At 38.0% G+C, this 16,899-nt stretch overlaps 1 protein-coding gene across 1 annotated transcript in view; it reads left to right on the top strand.

Moving 5' to 3' along the window:
• Window positions 1-11,354, top strand: part of foxo1b (forkhead box O1 b) — a 40,169-nt gene extending 28,815 nt beyond the window's left edge. Inside the window, exons 2-3 of the mRNA XM_067397803.1 lie at window positions 5,890-6,081; window positions 7,717-11,354. Of these exons, the coding sequence (XP_067253904.1) occupies window positions 5,890-6,081; window positions 7,717-8,874 (1,350 nt within the window). The 3' untranslated portion in view covers window positions 8,875-11,354. The remainder of the gene's footprint in view (window positions 1-5,889; window positions 6,082-7,716) is intronic.
• Window positions 11,355-16,899: the final 5,545 nt, after the last annotated feature.

The raw sequence follows: 16,899 nt of genomic DNA, 5'->3' as shown, positions 1-16,899 counted from the left end.
GAAAACTGTGGATTGGATTCAGATTTGATGATGTACTGATTATTTATAATTTAAAAAATAAATTAATTATAAATTAATTATAGTTTAGTTAAAAACTAAACATGATTTGTACAACATTTTGTACAACATTTTTTCTTTTGTCAAATCAACTTAGATAATTAATGTGGTTCAGATAACATAATATTTTGCGTTTCTGTTGATTAAACCAATCGCCTTCATCGTATTAACTCAAATATTTAATTTCAATGAACTCAAAATTTTAAGGCAACCATGTAACTTACTTTTTTAAGTTAAACCAACAGTTATTTTTTACAGTGTAATATGTGCTTTATATGTACGTAATATGCTAATAAGCAATAATAATAATTGGACCCTAAACTAAAGCGTAACCGAAATAACTATAAAGAACTATAACACAATATAATTTGAGTTTCATTTGCCCATGCAAATTTTTCCTGATAATGGCTGCATCTCAGGGCAATGCTTCTTATTTACTGATTTCATTTTTTCATTGTGGAATTGATTCTGCCTGACAGACCTTTATGTAACAGCCTGAAATATGATGAGTTTCAGTTTGCACAAACCTGAGCTCACTTCCCACCCATCTGTGTAGAAATTGGTGCATTGGTCCACGTTTTTTCATCTCGCACTTCAGTTGACTCAGATCTTACCTAGAGGGGATTTTAATTCACACTTTTCTTTACTGTCTCAGATCAGTTGGGGATATCCCAGATCTGAGTGCAAAGGTCATTGCGTAGCCTTGAAATACCTTGCATACCTGTGATAAGAGGGGTAGAGAGAGATGAAGGCCCCACACCACATATAGAAGTTGATAGAAGTGCTGATCTCAGACTAGAATTTCTGATTTTTTTTTCCACAATGACTGTGCAGGGGAAATTAGATGAAAATCTGTGGTAAATGGTTTAATTCACTTAAAATTACAATTATTTCATATGGCTTGTGGAGTATTTTTCAACTCTCTGAAGCTATACAGCAGCTCTGTGTGAGGAACAAAAAGAAATTAAATTAATTATTGAAAATTCGCCTTAGCTACCAAGATTCACATCCTTGACACAGTTGAATTGACACATTAATGAGTCTGTTTTTGAATATTTGTAGAAATCTTAAGAATCTTTTTCTGATTTCTGGGGGAGCAGGTTTCATGCAGATCTGGCTATTACTCATTTCCTGTTCTGTCCATTATAAAGCTGACCTCAAATCAGTAGTCAAGACTAACTGCAGAATCTATTTTGAGGGTATTGAGCAAATAAATAACCATACCTGAACCCGTTACTGTTTGAGCATCAGTGTCATTTTGTTCTTCTTGAACAAGTGATCTCCAGTTTGATTAGAAAACTGTGACACCTTCCTCGTCGCATTCCTGAAGTGACTCATATCCTGCCGCCCAGACTGGTGTGCATGTGCTAAGCGTGTGCACATGTGCTCTGAATGTGACTGTATGTGATCTGCTAATATGACTTGATGAATTTATGCATGAGTACACTGGAACACACACAACAGCTTTTCTTTCTTTCTTTCTTTCTTTTATAGGAGGAGTGTATTGAGTTTCAAGAGAAAGCATTTTGTCTGTCGAATTATGTTTTGGGTACAGCAAAATTGGTGATCTGAAAAACCTAGAAAAAAGGAGGGAAAATAAATAAATAAAAATGTTTTTAGAGAAAGTATGTTAAAGTATGATTTTCAGCCTGAAAATAATAATTATCAGCTTATCGGTATCGGACTGAATTTTAATATCCGTGCGTCAGTATTTTTTTCTGTGTGTCTGTCTGTCTGTCTTTCTCTCCCTCTCTCTCTCTCTCTTTCTCTCTCAGTCCCAGGATGGAGCGAGGCTGTGCTGTAGGGGTTCTGTTACAGTGTAGACAGACGCCAGACAGCCCCATACGTTATTACTCTCTCTGTGTCTGTATGCAAGGGTCTGTCAGCACTACTGGAGAGGCTGTCCTCCTCTACGCACACAGGCACAGACACACACAGTGAACTCATCAACCCCGTCCCTCTCAGCAAGAAAATATTCCCGCTTCCCCGCCTCTACCTCAACACACCCTCCTCCTCCCTGACTCAATCCCTACTCCCTCCCTCTGTCTCAACCACTTTGCTTTCCATACTGGTACCTTTCTTTCTCATTTTATCTCTATTCCTCCAGCTCTTCCTTTTCCTCTCACTCAGCATCCTTTCCGTCACTCTTTTCCCCCCTCATTCGCCTCTTTCTAGCAGGGCCAGTTAAACGGGTCAGTTGACCTCTAATAATTACTTGAGTGTTCATGACCCAGACAGAAGATCTAGGTCGTGTGTTTCCAGACCACACATCTTTTGCATTCATTCTGTTCAAATCCGTGCTGTCCACTCTCTTCTCAGATTCTGTGATGTGGAAGCCATGTTTCCCTTTACTTGACCTCTAAGGTCTTGACCTTCAGGATCAAAGGTTGGAGGTGACGTCCTGCTGACCTCCGTCTGTGGCTTGAGCCTCTGCTTTCCCCTTTTCCTACCAATCTACTTCCTGCTACACAGGAATTGGACTGTTGATGCCTCCAGTAAAGTGCCACTTGATTTGGTCACTTCCTTTAGGACATTCTTCAATAAAATCTTTTACTTAAATACATCACTAATACATCGGGCCCTATTTTAACGATCTGAAACGCAAGTGTCAAAGCGCGAAACGCAAGTAACTTTTTGGGCGGGTCTCGGCGCTGTTGCTATTTTCCCGGCGGGATAAATGGCTCTTGCGCCCAGCGCAAATCTAAAATGGGTTGGTCTGAAGTAGCTTCTTTATTCATAGGTGTGGTTTGGGCGTAACGTGAAATAAACCAATCAGAGCATCATCCAACATTCCCTTTAAAAGCAGGTGCGCAAGTTCCATTATGGATTGCTATTATTATGGCATATTTACCAGGCGCACGCCAGGAGCGGTTCACAGCCGAGGAGACTGATGATCTTGTAAGAGCAGTGAAAGACAGAGAAGTTGTGTTGTATGGGGATGGGAGAAACCCACCCAAAATAGCGTCGGTTAAACAGGTTTTTTCACATCTTCGTGGCACACCACAATGATTTCCGTCATCTCATGTGTTAATATTTTTTTAGTGTAACATATGATTTTCAAAAATAACTGTTGCATCTGTGTAGATTACATGAGCAAAGTGTATGCGCGTTGTGCACACTATACATTATGGTCAAGCATCCGCCCTTAAAATAGCATAATGAACAACGCGCAACGCGCCACTGACTTTAGACTAGGTTTTTTCTGGCGCAATTGTTTAATGGAACAGCAAAATAGCACCAGGGATTGTTTGCGCCGGAACACACCTCCTTTTTTGCGCTGAACCGCCCAGGGAGCGCAAGTTCATTCACTAGTTTAGCGACGTGCTTCTGTGGAGGGAAAAGCACGCTTTGCGCGGGTGCAAAATAGGAATGACACATGCGTCGGTGTACAAAGTCAATTGCGCTGGGTGCAAGATAGGGCCCATCAGGTGTAAGAACAATCTACTTAATTCACATGGACCAGTACAGTCAAACTGTTAAGTATTGATCAAGTAAATCTTCCCACAAAGATGTAATCCCTATGAATGTTTTAGAGACATATAATCAATAAGAATATGGCAGAAACTCCCTTTGAAAGATCCAAAGTTTTAAATGTAGATCCGTGTGGTCTGTATTTACAATTTACAATTACCTGCTTAGTGTTCTTATTTCGCTTCTTTTCTGTTTTCCCTGGTGTTCATTACTTGAATTGAGACTGTCATCCACAAAAAATGACCCTACAGGTTGTTTTTCAAGCTCATTATGACATATTTACGTTTTAAAGTCATGCGCCCTCTAGCTGGCGTAAAAATAATGACAGTGTCGTCTTACATCTGTCATCATGAAATGACATAAGGCTGTCGTTACCAATCAAAATGCGTGTTCATTTAAATCCAATGTGTGCACTTTTTACACCATTTGTCCTATTACCATTTAGAAAAAAATGTTTTTATTAACGACCACACCTACCCCAACCCTAAACCCACCCTTAGTGATTAATAGTGCATTTACACTTTATGAGGACATGCGTTCCCTGGGATCGAATTCACGGTCGCATGATCACATGGTTGCATATTGTTATATATTGCAATGCTCTACCATTTGAGCTACACGAAACCCGAAATATGACGCAGATAAAAGGGAACAATGCACTAAAACGAAAGTGTCCTGTTGTCAATAGGGGCGCAACTTTAGCAAACGCTCCTATGGGTCGTATTTGAGGGAAGTGACAAACGACCTATATAGGCGTATTGGTTGGAGAACATATTGCTTGAATTATACTAAAGCAGGCATTGTATTCATTTTTCCCATTTTGAAAATGGATTATAATGTTGGATCATGATGGATGATAGCACGTATTTACTTTTAGACTCGATACCAAGAACTATTAAGGACGCAGATACTCAGGGTTGCCAGGTTTTCACAACAAACCTGCCCAATTGCTACTCAAAACTAGCCCATTCACGTTTTAGGGTGGATTCCCCGGTATAAAATCAGATTCCGGGGGTAAAATCCGCATTTTTGATGGGATATCCCGACAGTTCAGAAATTAAATTTCTGGTCAGTTCTGCTAATAGGATTAATGCTCTATTATGTAAAAAAATTATGTACCACCTACAATAAACCCTACCCTAAACCTAACCAATAGTCTTAACAAAAGCAAATGCGAGATAAAAACGCATTTGCTGAAGCAACCATAACATTTTAGCTTGCTTCTAGTCATTGAGATCTAGTCAATGAGATCTTTTACCGAGAGCCGTGTCTCATGTTTCACGAGACTTATACCCCAGCATGCCACATTGCAAGTGCAGTGCTGTACCAGGTGATCTCCCAAGTAAGTTTACTACGTCAGAAAAGCCACACATACAGAATTGGTTAAGTAATGCAAGACATGATTAATTTAAATCAAAACACAATAAATTTTAATCAAACTTTTAATTTGAAAACACTTCAGTCATCAGACATTCATCACACAAAACCATTAATGTCACATTTACTCTTTTATTTATGGCTTATTTATTATGAAATAACTAGAGGTTACAACCTCTAGTAATGCTGTTAATTTTCAACTTTAATTATTATGATGGCATGGGATCATATACCACAAAAAACAAGTTATCAATTACAGTTAGAATATTGAGTTTGTCATACCACCCTTCATCCTCAAACCCTGAAGATCTGTCTTGCTCACTCTTTTCCTGTTAATCTCTTGCTCAACAAGAAGCTCAGGCCCAAAAAATGGCCCTTCATTTCAAAGGTTATCAATGTAGGAGTTAAGCGATCAAAAAGCTTTTATATGGTACTATGGTAGTTTCTCTTCCTCTTTCTTAGTAGGTGTAGGTCTGGTCAGGGTGTGAATGCAAAAACTGAAGCAGACAAAATATCATTAGTGCAGGATATGTGTGTATACATTGAGTTCAGTGTGTGTCTCCAAAAAGGACATGACTAATAATTTTTTTTCCCTCTGCCACCAAAATGGCAGTTTCTTTACTTTATCACTAAGCTCTGAAAAGACGGTTTGCACCTAATTGTGTCTATGATTGGGTGCGAGTTAACTGGTAACATAAGATAACAAGGTTGATATCTGTCATTCTTCAAGTTTGAAATCTCTTGTTTGTCAAAATATTGGCTTTTGTTAATCAAAAGTCCCTTCTTTTATCTGGAAAATGTGACTGGTTTAGCTCATTTAACACACATGTAATGCGTTTCATTGTGTCGTATAACACAAAGCAAGATTTAATGACATTGATTGGATGGTTGCAGGTCATTTCCACTTATTGTGATTGGTTTTCAGTCAGACATCTATACTCTGATTTTCATGTTCTGATCTTGTTGTTTCTCTCTCCCTGGCAGAACTCAATCAGACACAATCTGTCCTTGCACAGTCGTTTCGTGCGCGTCCAGAATGAAGGAACAGGAAAGAGCTCATGGTGGATGCTGAACCCTGAGGGGGGAAAGAGCGGCAAGTCTCCACGCCGGAGGGCCACTTCCATGGACAACAACAGCAAGTTCACCAAGAGCCGTGGACGAGCTGCCAAGAAAAAGGTCGGTTGAGGAAAAAACAATCTCTGTTCACTCAGTCTTTGCAGATAGTTTGTGTGCCAAAATATGAATGTGCTGGTTTAAACTACTGCTTGTATCACTCAACATAAGGTTTCTGTAATCAAATATTTATTCAGTTATATATTTTCAAATAAAACAGTCTTGCCTTTGTTTTTAACTCTGTTATACCTTTGATTTTGTCTTCACTGGATGTGAGTGGCACTTTGCAGTGCCTTAAAACTAAATTGTTCACATTTTAATCAGTGAAGTGGTCAATTCTGGTGGTCAGTGCCTTTAGTATTACTATTCCAAAACAATTTAAACTCAGTTTTGTCCAATCAAGTTCAGTTTAAAATAATGTGTGGCCTCAAACTCAAATCTGATTGGTATGTGTTGGTGAACACTTGGAGATGTTATGTAGTTGTGCTACTTCCAGTGTAGACATGGCGTAAGAGTGACTTTTAGTAATATGTATGACCCGTGCTGGCAAAATGAGTTGGAATGCGCACAAGCTAAATTCGAGCTACAGGCAAAACAAGTGAAAATGTAAATTTTGGGTTTTTTTTCTTCACAAAAATTAGTTCATTAAAGGTGCTAAAGAGGATCTTTTCGTCGACTGAGAAACCAAAGACTGTTACTGAGTTTTTGAAATGAGCGCATGCATAAGAACAACCCCCCTCCTTTGAAGGAACGCCTCCCAAAACTCGTAAACACTCGTATTGGAACACGAGTGTTTACCACCGGCATTCGCTGTGTCGTGTTAGTGGATTCATTATGTCGGACTCACCGCAGGTAACTCATAATCTGCAGTTGTTACTCCTGTCGCCTGACAAAAACATTGCATGCGGCGCCTGTGGAGTGTGGAAAGTTACTGGAGCGCGCAGCCGCGCTCGTCTCTCACAAGGAACGTCACGGCAGTGATTGACAAGCCAGAGGGCCAATCGTTTACGCGATGATCGCGTAAACGGTTGGCTGATGTTTTTAAGGCCCTACCTCGAGCACAGATGATGTATATTAATATTATTCCTTTCAGTGAACCTAATAAATAGTCTTTTATCAGGTAGTAAAGACAGTTTCAAGTAAAATTGCAAAAATGTATAAAACAAAACATCCTCTTTAGCACGTTTAAGCCCTCGTCTAGTGACCCCAATGCTCCAAATCTAAAGGTATCTTTATTTGTATGTTTACTGAGAGAAATACCTTTCCTTTGACCATGAAATATTCAATTTTTTTTCTACTCACTTCTTGACTATAGGCTGTCTGTTTCATTAACGTTAATCAAACAATTGTGGAATCATGAAAAAATAGTTGAAATATATGTATATTTTTTCCTATAGATATGGGTTTTGACTTGGTTTGTGCCAAATTTGGTGGTATTACCAGGGATTTTAATGTATGGTTGATAGGTGATTTTGTTTTGGAAACTTCAATTGTTCTCAAAATTGACTGCTGACTCTATCAACTTTCACAGGTGTAGCTCAATCATACATCATTTGATTTTTTTTTCTAATAGGGCATGTGAGAATAACTCATTTTTGAAAATTTGCTCATTGTGACTCATCTTGCCAGCACGGGTCACATATATCTGTGCAGTAATGATACAGTTGGTTTTCATGGTTTCTTGTTTTGCGTTTGTAGATGTCGATGCAGGGTGGTCTGGACGGTGGTTCTAACAGTCCTGGTTCTCAGTACCCAAAATGGCTCGGAAGCCCCAACTCTCACAGCAATGACGACTTCGAACCCTGGACCACCTTTCGTACCCGCGCAAGCTCTGATGCCAGCACGCTCAGCGGCCGTCGCTCGCCTACCTTCCTACCTGAGGAGGACGAAGCCGGGGAGGTCCACATCGGGTTCCCAGGGACCAAACTTGGTGGGCCCCTCCCCAGCCTGTCCGAAGTAGCGGGTCACCACGGTTCTGACAACGTGATGATGAACGACCTCTTAGACAACCTCAACCTCATCTCGCCCAAAAATAACACCCAGGGCAACCAAGACGCCCAGACTGCGCTGTCCTCACCCATGATGCAGGGTAGCCCCGGGTACCCATCCTACAACTCCCCCAATATAGGTCCTCAGCCCCAGGTCCAGCAGGACTACCGGAAGTGCCTGTACGGACAGGGCGGGGTGGGTGGACTCAGTCCAATCGCCATACCGACTTTATCGGACAGTAAACCAGGAGGCTACGGACCCTTTGTTAGTCAGTACAGCTGTGCTGCAGGTATGCTCAAAGAGCTGCTGACAGCAGAAGCTGATCCGAGAGGGGACATGATGCAGTCTTTAGAGTCAGTGGGGTCTTGTGAAGGGCGACGGGTGCTACCCAGTTATGCCAGTCAGGGACAAATGGGACAGGGGGGCAAAATGATTGCACATCCTCACCTGCACGCTCACCCACGATCGCTTCATTCGTTGCCCTCGCCAACAATGGGCATGAACGGCTGTGCCCTGTTGCCCCACGGGCATCCCATTCGCCTCGGTAACATGAAGCCACAACCACACCTGCCTCATCACGCTCAGCTGGGAAGAGGCGGAGGTGAGGCCGGGATGCCGAGTTACACCAACGGCAACGGTTTTCACAGGCACGGACCGGTTCCTCACCTCCATCACAGCCACCCAGAGCGGCTGCCCAGTGACTTAGATGACATGTCGATCGAGCAGCTGGACTGTGACGTAGAAACTGTCCTACACGACACGCTCATGGACGGCGATGCTCTGGACTTCAACTTCGATCCCATGAGCGGTCAACAGAATTTCCCGCACGGGGTCAAAACCAACACGCATAGCTGGGTATCTGGATAAACACATTATTCCACTCAAACACATACACATTGGTGAGGCAGGCTGTTTTTGATTTATAATATGAATTAATCGTAGAAAATGTGCGTGAATATATATGTCAATGTGTCATAGACATATAGCTGGTCAATTGACAGTTGACTAAAACAGACTGAATGCTGTCGGTCATACCAAAAGTCTACACATACAAGAGAGATTTTTCCTTTCCATCTTTTTTTATAAGCGTAAACCTATGAGAGGCCATCTTAGCACGATTTTATTTCCGGTAATTGCGACTATCTTGTTATTGCGACTTTATTTCTGACAAATGTGACCTAATTTCTCATAGTTGTGACTATATATATCTCAAAATTCCCATTTCTCCCAGTTCTGAATTTATTGCTCCCGAATCTGCATTTATTTCTCATAATTGCGACTTTATTTCTCCAAAATTCTAACTTTATTTCTCAGAATTGCAACGTTGTGTATCTCATATAAAATAGAACAAATTACTGACATGTCACTTTAGTCACTATTACCATTTTCTCTATTCTCTCAAGTGTGTGCAAACACCTCATGAACTGTTTACCTCAACCAGAACTTCTGCAGCCAATCAGCAGAGGCCAGTGAATGGTCACTATTTACTGATAAACAGTACATTGTTTCAGTAGACTCCATGATTGTCGGGAATCATCATAATCTGCTTTTGGTTAGTCAGAGTGTAAATAGTGAAGCTGGCTAATCAAAAATAGTCATGTCATACACTCACGGACATGGCTTTTTTGTATATTTTTGTCTAGTTGGTCTCAGTTTGGCAATGTAGGTCACTAAAATTCAGGGCAGAAGTTTTGTCATGTCAACTGGAGTGCTGTGTAATGTCTCGTATAGTGTACATTACTGTTATCATTGTCATTTCAGGGTGCTGAATAAATGCGTTTTGTACAGAGATGTATATTTTTGTTGTACCAATGGGATGGTAAATGAAATGTTTATATTTGTACACTTTTAAGCCTCTTACTGGTCATTTTAAATGCTCTTCAAAGACCCCTCCCAGCCTTTAAATGTCGAAACAAATTCTTTTGTGGCCTTGGTTGCTGTATATATAATATAGATCTTCTCAAACTGCTGGATGAATTCTTTCATTGTATAAAATAATTTGTACTTTGTGCCTTCCCCTCTTACAAACTGGCATTTGGGTCAGTTATGTGATGATTTTTCCTCAATTTCTGATTTAAAAATCTTTTTTATATATATAAATTAAAAAATGGTATAGTCCTGAGATTATCGCAAAGAGTCTTAAAAGGCCATTGACTTTTTAATGGCATGGAAACGTTAGTTCAAGTATAACCCCAAGAAAACTTCATGATATTCATGATTCAAAAATTCATATTTGTAAAATAATCTGCTTGAAAACATTTTTTAAAATAATAATAATTAAGTTTTTTCCCCCCTCTTTTTTGATATTTTTAGAGTAAACAAATCCTTGAACTTTGGAACGGAACATTGAAATCAACATTTCTTGTCACAATATCTTTTTTTTTCATCATCTTGGATATTTATTTGTATATTTATCATTGACTTGTTCTCCATAATAGCAAAATTGAACAAATCTAAAATTAGCTATGCTGAAATTTTAGAATCCTCAGTGAAGGTCACCAAAGGTCACATTTACTTCAGACTAATTTTGTGTCTATCTGAGGCTAAAGGCCTCCTTAAAATGTTTCTCCATTTATGTATTTGACAGAAATTCTATGATAATTTAATGTAATTTAAGACTTTTCTCTGTGTTCTTGTGTTGTACATACACATTCAATGTAACTGCACATCTACAAAATATTTAATGCTTTGAGATTTTCAACATGTGAGAGATTTTCTATCCAAACAGTGAGGTGTACCATGAAGGTTTGTAAATTATAAAGAATATTTTAAACATATGCATATATTTTTAACAGATATAAAACTATCTGCATTTTATAGTAATTTTAGACTGTCTTTAAACATTAAAAGTATGCTTTTGTTTGTTATCTGATCATATCTGTATATGATTTTAAGTATCACTGACAGTGTGAGGTTTTTTTGGTCTTTGTTTGTTTGAATCTTTTGACATGTAAATAGCACTGACTTTGTCTTATTTAATAATCACAAATGTCATTTGTTTTGACTCTAATTTCTTATTGTATGAATTTGTCTCAAACGTGTTAGTGATGTTTTTTTTTTTTGTATTTGCTGATTCTAATGTTGTTGTCTGACGTGACCTAATGGAGATGGAGAGATGTGTTCCCACTGTAGCCGTTTGTACTTTAGAAACATACACTCATCGTACAGTCCTTGTCAGAACCACATGCTTTTATAGAGTAGTTCTACATGGAGGAAGTGCCTGATAATATTGTAATGTAATTAAACAGCGATGAAGAATTGATTTTCAGTTATCAAAAGGAAAATTGCAGCTGTTATATGAAGCCATAATTGTATATAAATGTATGAATATATGAAAAATCCTTAAGAATCTGTTTTTTGTTGTTGTTGTTTTGATTGGTCTGTTTGAGTACTGTGTATTACTGTTTAGTATGAGTTTGTATGGGTGAGAGTGTGTACAAGTGTGTCCTCACAGGAAATGGGCTAATGGCAAATCGGTGTCTGTGAATCTAGATGTTAACAGTATCAGTGCATTCAAGGCACAGTAAAGCTTTGGGTAGGAGTATGTTTTAAGTTTCACCCTATGTGGGGTGGCAACACCAAAGCAAATGCCCATGCATAGTTTTTGTGGTTTTATGGCCTGATATGAACATTTGTGTTCATGAATATTGGCTTTATCTGGCTTGCTTATTTTTGGTCCACTTTTAAAGTTATATTTCACCCAAAATATGAAAAATATCCCATGATTTACTCACCCTCAAACCATCCTAGGTGTATGACTTTCTTCTTTCAGACAAACACAATTGGGAGTTATATTATAAAATATCCTGGCTCTTCCAAGGTTTCTAATGGAAGTGAATGGCTCTCCTGATTTTGAAGTCCAAAAAAGTGCATCCATCCATCATAAAAGATATCCACATAGCTCCAGGTGGTTAATAAAAGCCATGGATTTTTGTATGAAAAATATCCATATTTAAATCTAAAATAACTAGCTTCCGGCAGACGGTCTACGCAGATCAACTAACGGCAAAAGAGTAATCTCTGACCTGAAGCATGACACAATGACGAACACGGAAGCGCAGAGGATAGAGCAAAACAAAACACAGAAGGACTCAAACTAGAAGTCTTAAATGAGAATTTTCAAAGAGAAATGTCAGAGGATTGCGATATAAGAGAAGAGGAGCTTGAAGGAGCAGCCCTATTTGTTTGAATCACGAGAGGCGTCTAAGCTTACGATACTCCTACATCCTGTGTCATACATCGCGTCAGAAGTTACTCATTTGGCATAAGTTGACTTGTGCCAGAAGTTAAAGGATTAGTTCACTTTCAAATAAAAATTTCCGGATAATTTACTCACCCCCATGTCATCCAAGATGTTTTTCTTTCTTCAGTCGAAAAGAAATTAAGGTGTTTGATGAAAACATTCCAGGATTTTTCTCCATATAGTGGACATCAGTGGAGCCCAAACGGTTGAAGGTCAAAATTACAGTTTCATTTCAGCTTCAAAGCATTCTACACAATCCCAGACGAGGAATAAGGGTCTTATCTAGAGAAACCATCGCTCATTTTCTAAAATAAATAAATTTTTAAAAATTCTATAAGTTTTAACAATAAATGCTCATCTTGAACTAGCTCTCTTCTTCTTCTCTATTTGAATTCCAGCAGTGTAGACACTGCTAAGTGTATTACTGCCCTCCACAGGTCAAAGTTTGAACTAATTGTTATATACTTGCACTACAATATTGTATATGACAATTTAGTTCTAACTTTGACCTGTGGAGGGCAGTAATACACTTAGCAGTGTCTACACTGCTGGAACTCAAATAAAGAAGAAAAAGAGAAGAAGAGAGCTAGCTCAAGATGAGCATTTATGGTTAAAACTTATAAAATTTAAATTTGTTTTAGAAAATGAGCGATGGTATAAAAATATATAAGAAAAAATGCTTATGAGAAAAAAAGTCTTGAGTTGCAAGATGACTTCACATCTTTCAAAGATGTAGCTCAGCAATTGCTTCACTATTGCAAAAGGTCCATCTACAAACAGTTATGAATTTTAAATTAGTTATTGGTAAATCTTCATGCTGAAATATTGCTAATGTAAAATATACTCATAGTCATCCTAAGAATAGTTTGACTAACTTAAAATCAGCCAGTTATCTTATTTTATATTCTAGCTTGTCATCTTTGGCTACATCAGAAATATATACAAGCTCCAAGATCCAAGCAAATGAACACTAATCACCAGTAAAACAATTACAGTAATAATTCAATTTCTTGCAGTGGGCTGGTTAAAGACAACAATAATTTGAAAGAAAATGACGCAGCATGCATTAATTTCAGTCAATGTATGACTACATTAATTTATTGCAAAATAACACTCTTTAATCCTATAAATTCCTGTATTTTTTATTTTATTTATTTTACAGTGTACTACATACAGAAGACAAGATGTTAAAATAATATTACATAGGCTACTTGGATTTAATAAATCACAAGTTTAAGAGCAGCAGTCTTTTATACTACGGGGGCTGTTGAATGCTCGAACCTGATTGGTTGATCAATGTTCTAAGGTGTGCAATTATTTTTACAGTCTATGGATATGAATATGATATGGTACGTGTCGTGTTTCCACTGTCACATATGCGATACTAAAGGCTAGGCTACTTATGTTAACCATTGCAAAAATACACACGTTTACGGGAAATACCAGAGACAACTTGAGGAACGTAGAAAACTCATATATGATTATAATATTGGTTTAATATTTTATGTGTATATTTTATGTGTAACACTCCGGTTAACTCGTATAACTCATAACTCCTGTTTTCCTCTCATGAGCTCCCTCTGTTCCCGGGTGAAAAAAAAGGACATTTCTATAGTATACTTAAAGTGCTCTATTTTCATGCACTAATTTTATACTTAATATACAAAAAAATCATCTTTAGTACTTCTTAAGATCATCTTAAAGGTGCCATCGAATGTTTTTTTACAAGATGTAATATAAGTCTAAGGTGTCCCCTGAATGTGTCTGTGAAGTTTCAGCTCAAAATACCCCATAGATTTTTTTTTAATTAATATTTTTAACTGCCTATTTTGGGGCATAATTAGAAATGCACCGATTCAGGTTGCGGCCCCTTTAAATTGCATTCTCTCCGCCCCCGGAGCTCACGCTTTAAACAGTGCATAAACAAAGTTCACACAGCTAATATAACCCTCAAAATGGATCTTTACAAAGTGTTTGTCATGCATACTGCATGTATTCATCGGATTATGTGAGTATTGTATACTGTTATATTGTTTACATTGATTCTGTATGAGTTTGAGGCTATATGCTCTGTGGCTAACGGCTAATGCTACACTGTTGGAGAGATTTATAAAGAATGAAGTTGTGTTTATGAATTATACAGACTGAAAATAGCGACGGCTCTTGTCTCTGTGAATACAGTAAGAAACTTTAACCACATTTAACAGTACATTAGCAACATGCTAACGAAACATTTAGAAAGACAATTTACACAACAATGGGTCTCAAATAATGGAGTTTGAGACTGACTGTATGTCATTTCCATGTACTGAACTCTTTTTATTTGACTATATGCCGAGGTAAATTCAATTTTTAATTCTAGGGCACCTTTAAGAACATATAAGTGTACTCAACTGTCAATTTTGAGACAGCATGAAATATGAACTTAAATGTGCTTTTAACATACTATCTCTGTATTTAAAAAATGTATTTAGATACTACTTATAGTACATTTGAACCCATAGTGTACTACAAGTGGTAGCTAAATACATTTTTTAAATACAGAGATAGTATATTAAAAGCACATTTAACATATAAACACTTATTATAAGTATGCCATAATGATTCAGGGTAAGACAAAAACACGGTTTGGAAAATGGATTCATGTTGTACATTCTCATTATATAATTTCTGTAAATTTTGAATACAAAAAAAGTTATGCACAGCAGCTTTAAAGCGCAAAATCTCCAGTATCAATTTATTGTTATTGTTGCATTTTTTTTTTTTTTTAATTCCTCAGTTTTTATTAAAAGAAAGAAATTCATACAAGCTGAAACAGCATGAGTGTGAGTAGTTTAAACAATGATGGCAGAATATTCATTTTTGGGTAAACTAACTCTTTCTGGTTACACACACACACACACACACAATACACACACAAAACAAAATGAGTTGGAAGTTGTAAAAGATATGCTTTCATATGCATTATTCTGGTTGATATAAAGGTGGAGGGATGATAAAATGGAAGACAGAGGAGGTATTTTCTGTGTTGAGTTGAGTCATTGGCTGACAACTCTGGTTAAGTGAAAGGGCAGCACATTGTCCCGTCTTGTTGGGTCAGGTCAGTTGTAGCCTGGGCCTGTGGTGGGTCAGTTCTGCTGAAGAATGTGACTAGACACATATGTTCCCCATATGTTCCTCCTGATGGATTTGTAGACAGGGATTAGGAAGAAAGAGAAGAAGAAGAGAGGCCACATTAGGACACTAGGACATGAGTTCACTTTGTGGGACACACCAAGCAATGAACTCAAAGACCTCACTTTCTTGCTGTCAGATAGGAATCTCTATAACTTCTTCTAAGCTGCAGGGGTTTATTGTTAGTGCACGTGAAACACATTTTAGTGTCTTCTTGTCAATGTGTGTGTTCTTCTGCTTTAGAGAGATTTTCTATTCAATAGCTCCACTGTATTTGAAGTTTTCATGTTTCTTCATTTATTTTTTGGACAGAAACCACACCGAACTCTTTTAGTCCTTTGAAGATGCATCTAGGTCACATGGACATTTTATGAGAATTCCACTGGAATTTGTTAATTCAATATATTCTTTAATTTGCAGTAAAAAAATGTGTACAGTTTTCCACTTTTTGCCCGGATGCAATACCATAAAAACAAAATAAAATATTTTAAATAAATATAAATAATTTTTTATGAGATGCAATATGAGTATAAAAGCAATTTATTGAAGTTGCAACCTGTTTCTGTCTCAAGTAAACTTCTATTTGTGGCACAGGCTCTATTTATTTTATATGCATCCACCGCATACGCACACCTGCATTTCTTCATAATGCGCATGGACAATTTCTTCAAGACACAGAGAACTGGTTTGTGCAAATATTTCTTGTTTCCCCTTCTTCCCCATTTTAAAGTGTCCAGGTGAGGCTCAGGCCACGGTTTGTTCAAGAAGGAAGTGAGACTGTGTGTCTCTCCTAAGCCAGAAACCACCAGGCAACCTCTCAGCTGCCAAAATAGAACCCCATCGAGACTTCAGCTGAAGTTCATCAAGTTCAGCACAAGTGTGTCAGCACACACTCATGCTGGGCCAGGTAAACCTACAGTACCGAAAGATTTAGTTGCAATTCAAAAAAGATGAATGAAAGGGTGTTATTAGAACTTTAAATACCTGATTTAAAAGTTCTTTTGGTGCATGCAAGAAAAAAAAAAGTTGAAATAATAAAAAATAATTTACATTCTATCACCAAAAAAAGCATCATGGAAGTGGTCCATACAACTTGTGATGGATGGATGGATGGATGGATGGATGGATGGATGGATGGATGGATGGATGGATGGATGGATGGATGGATGGATGGATGGATGGATGGATGGATGGATGGATTGATGGATGGATGGATGGATGGATGGATGGATGGATGGATGGATGGATTGATGGATGGATGGATGGATGGATGGATGGATGGATGGATTGATGGATGGATGGATGGATGGATGGATGGATGGATGGATGGATGGATGGATGGATGGATGGATGGATTGATGGATGGATGGATGGATGGATGGATGGATGGATGGATGGATGGATGGATCAGTGGGTGAAATGAGGGTAAGTAAATAATGAAGGAATCCCACAATTCTTACTTGAATTTAGTTAAA

This window comes from Chanodichthys erythropterus, chromosome 10, assembly GCF_024489055.1.
Source record: "Chanodichthys erythropterus isolate Z2021 chromosome 10, ASM2448905v1, whole genome shotgun sequence".
Lineage (NCBI taxonomy): Eukaryota > Metazoa > Chordata > Actinopteri > Cypriniformes > Xenocyprididae > Chanodichthys > Chanodichthys erythropterus.
Note: the sequence above shows the minus strand (reverse complement) of the source record. Positions and strands in the feature narration are given on the sequence as shown.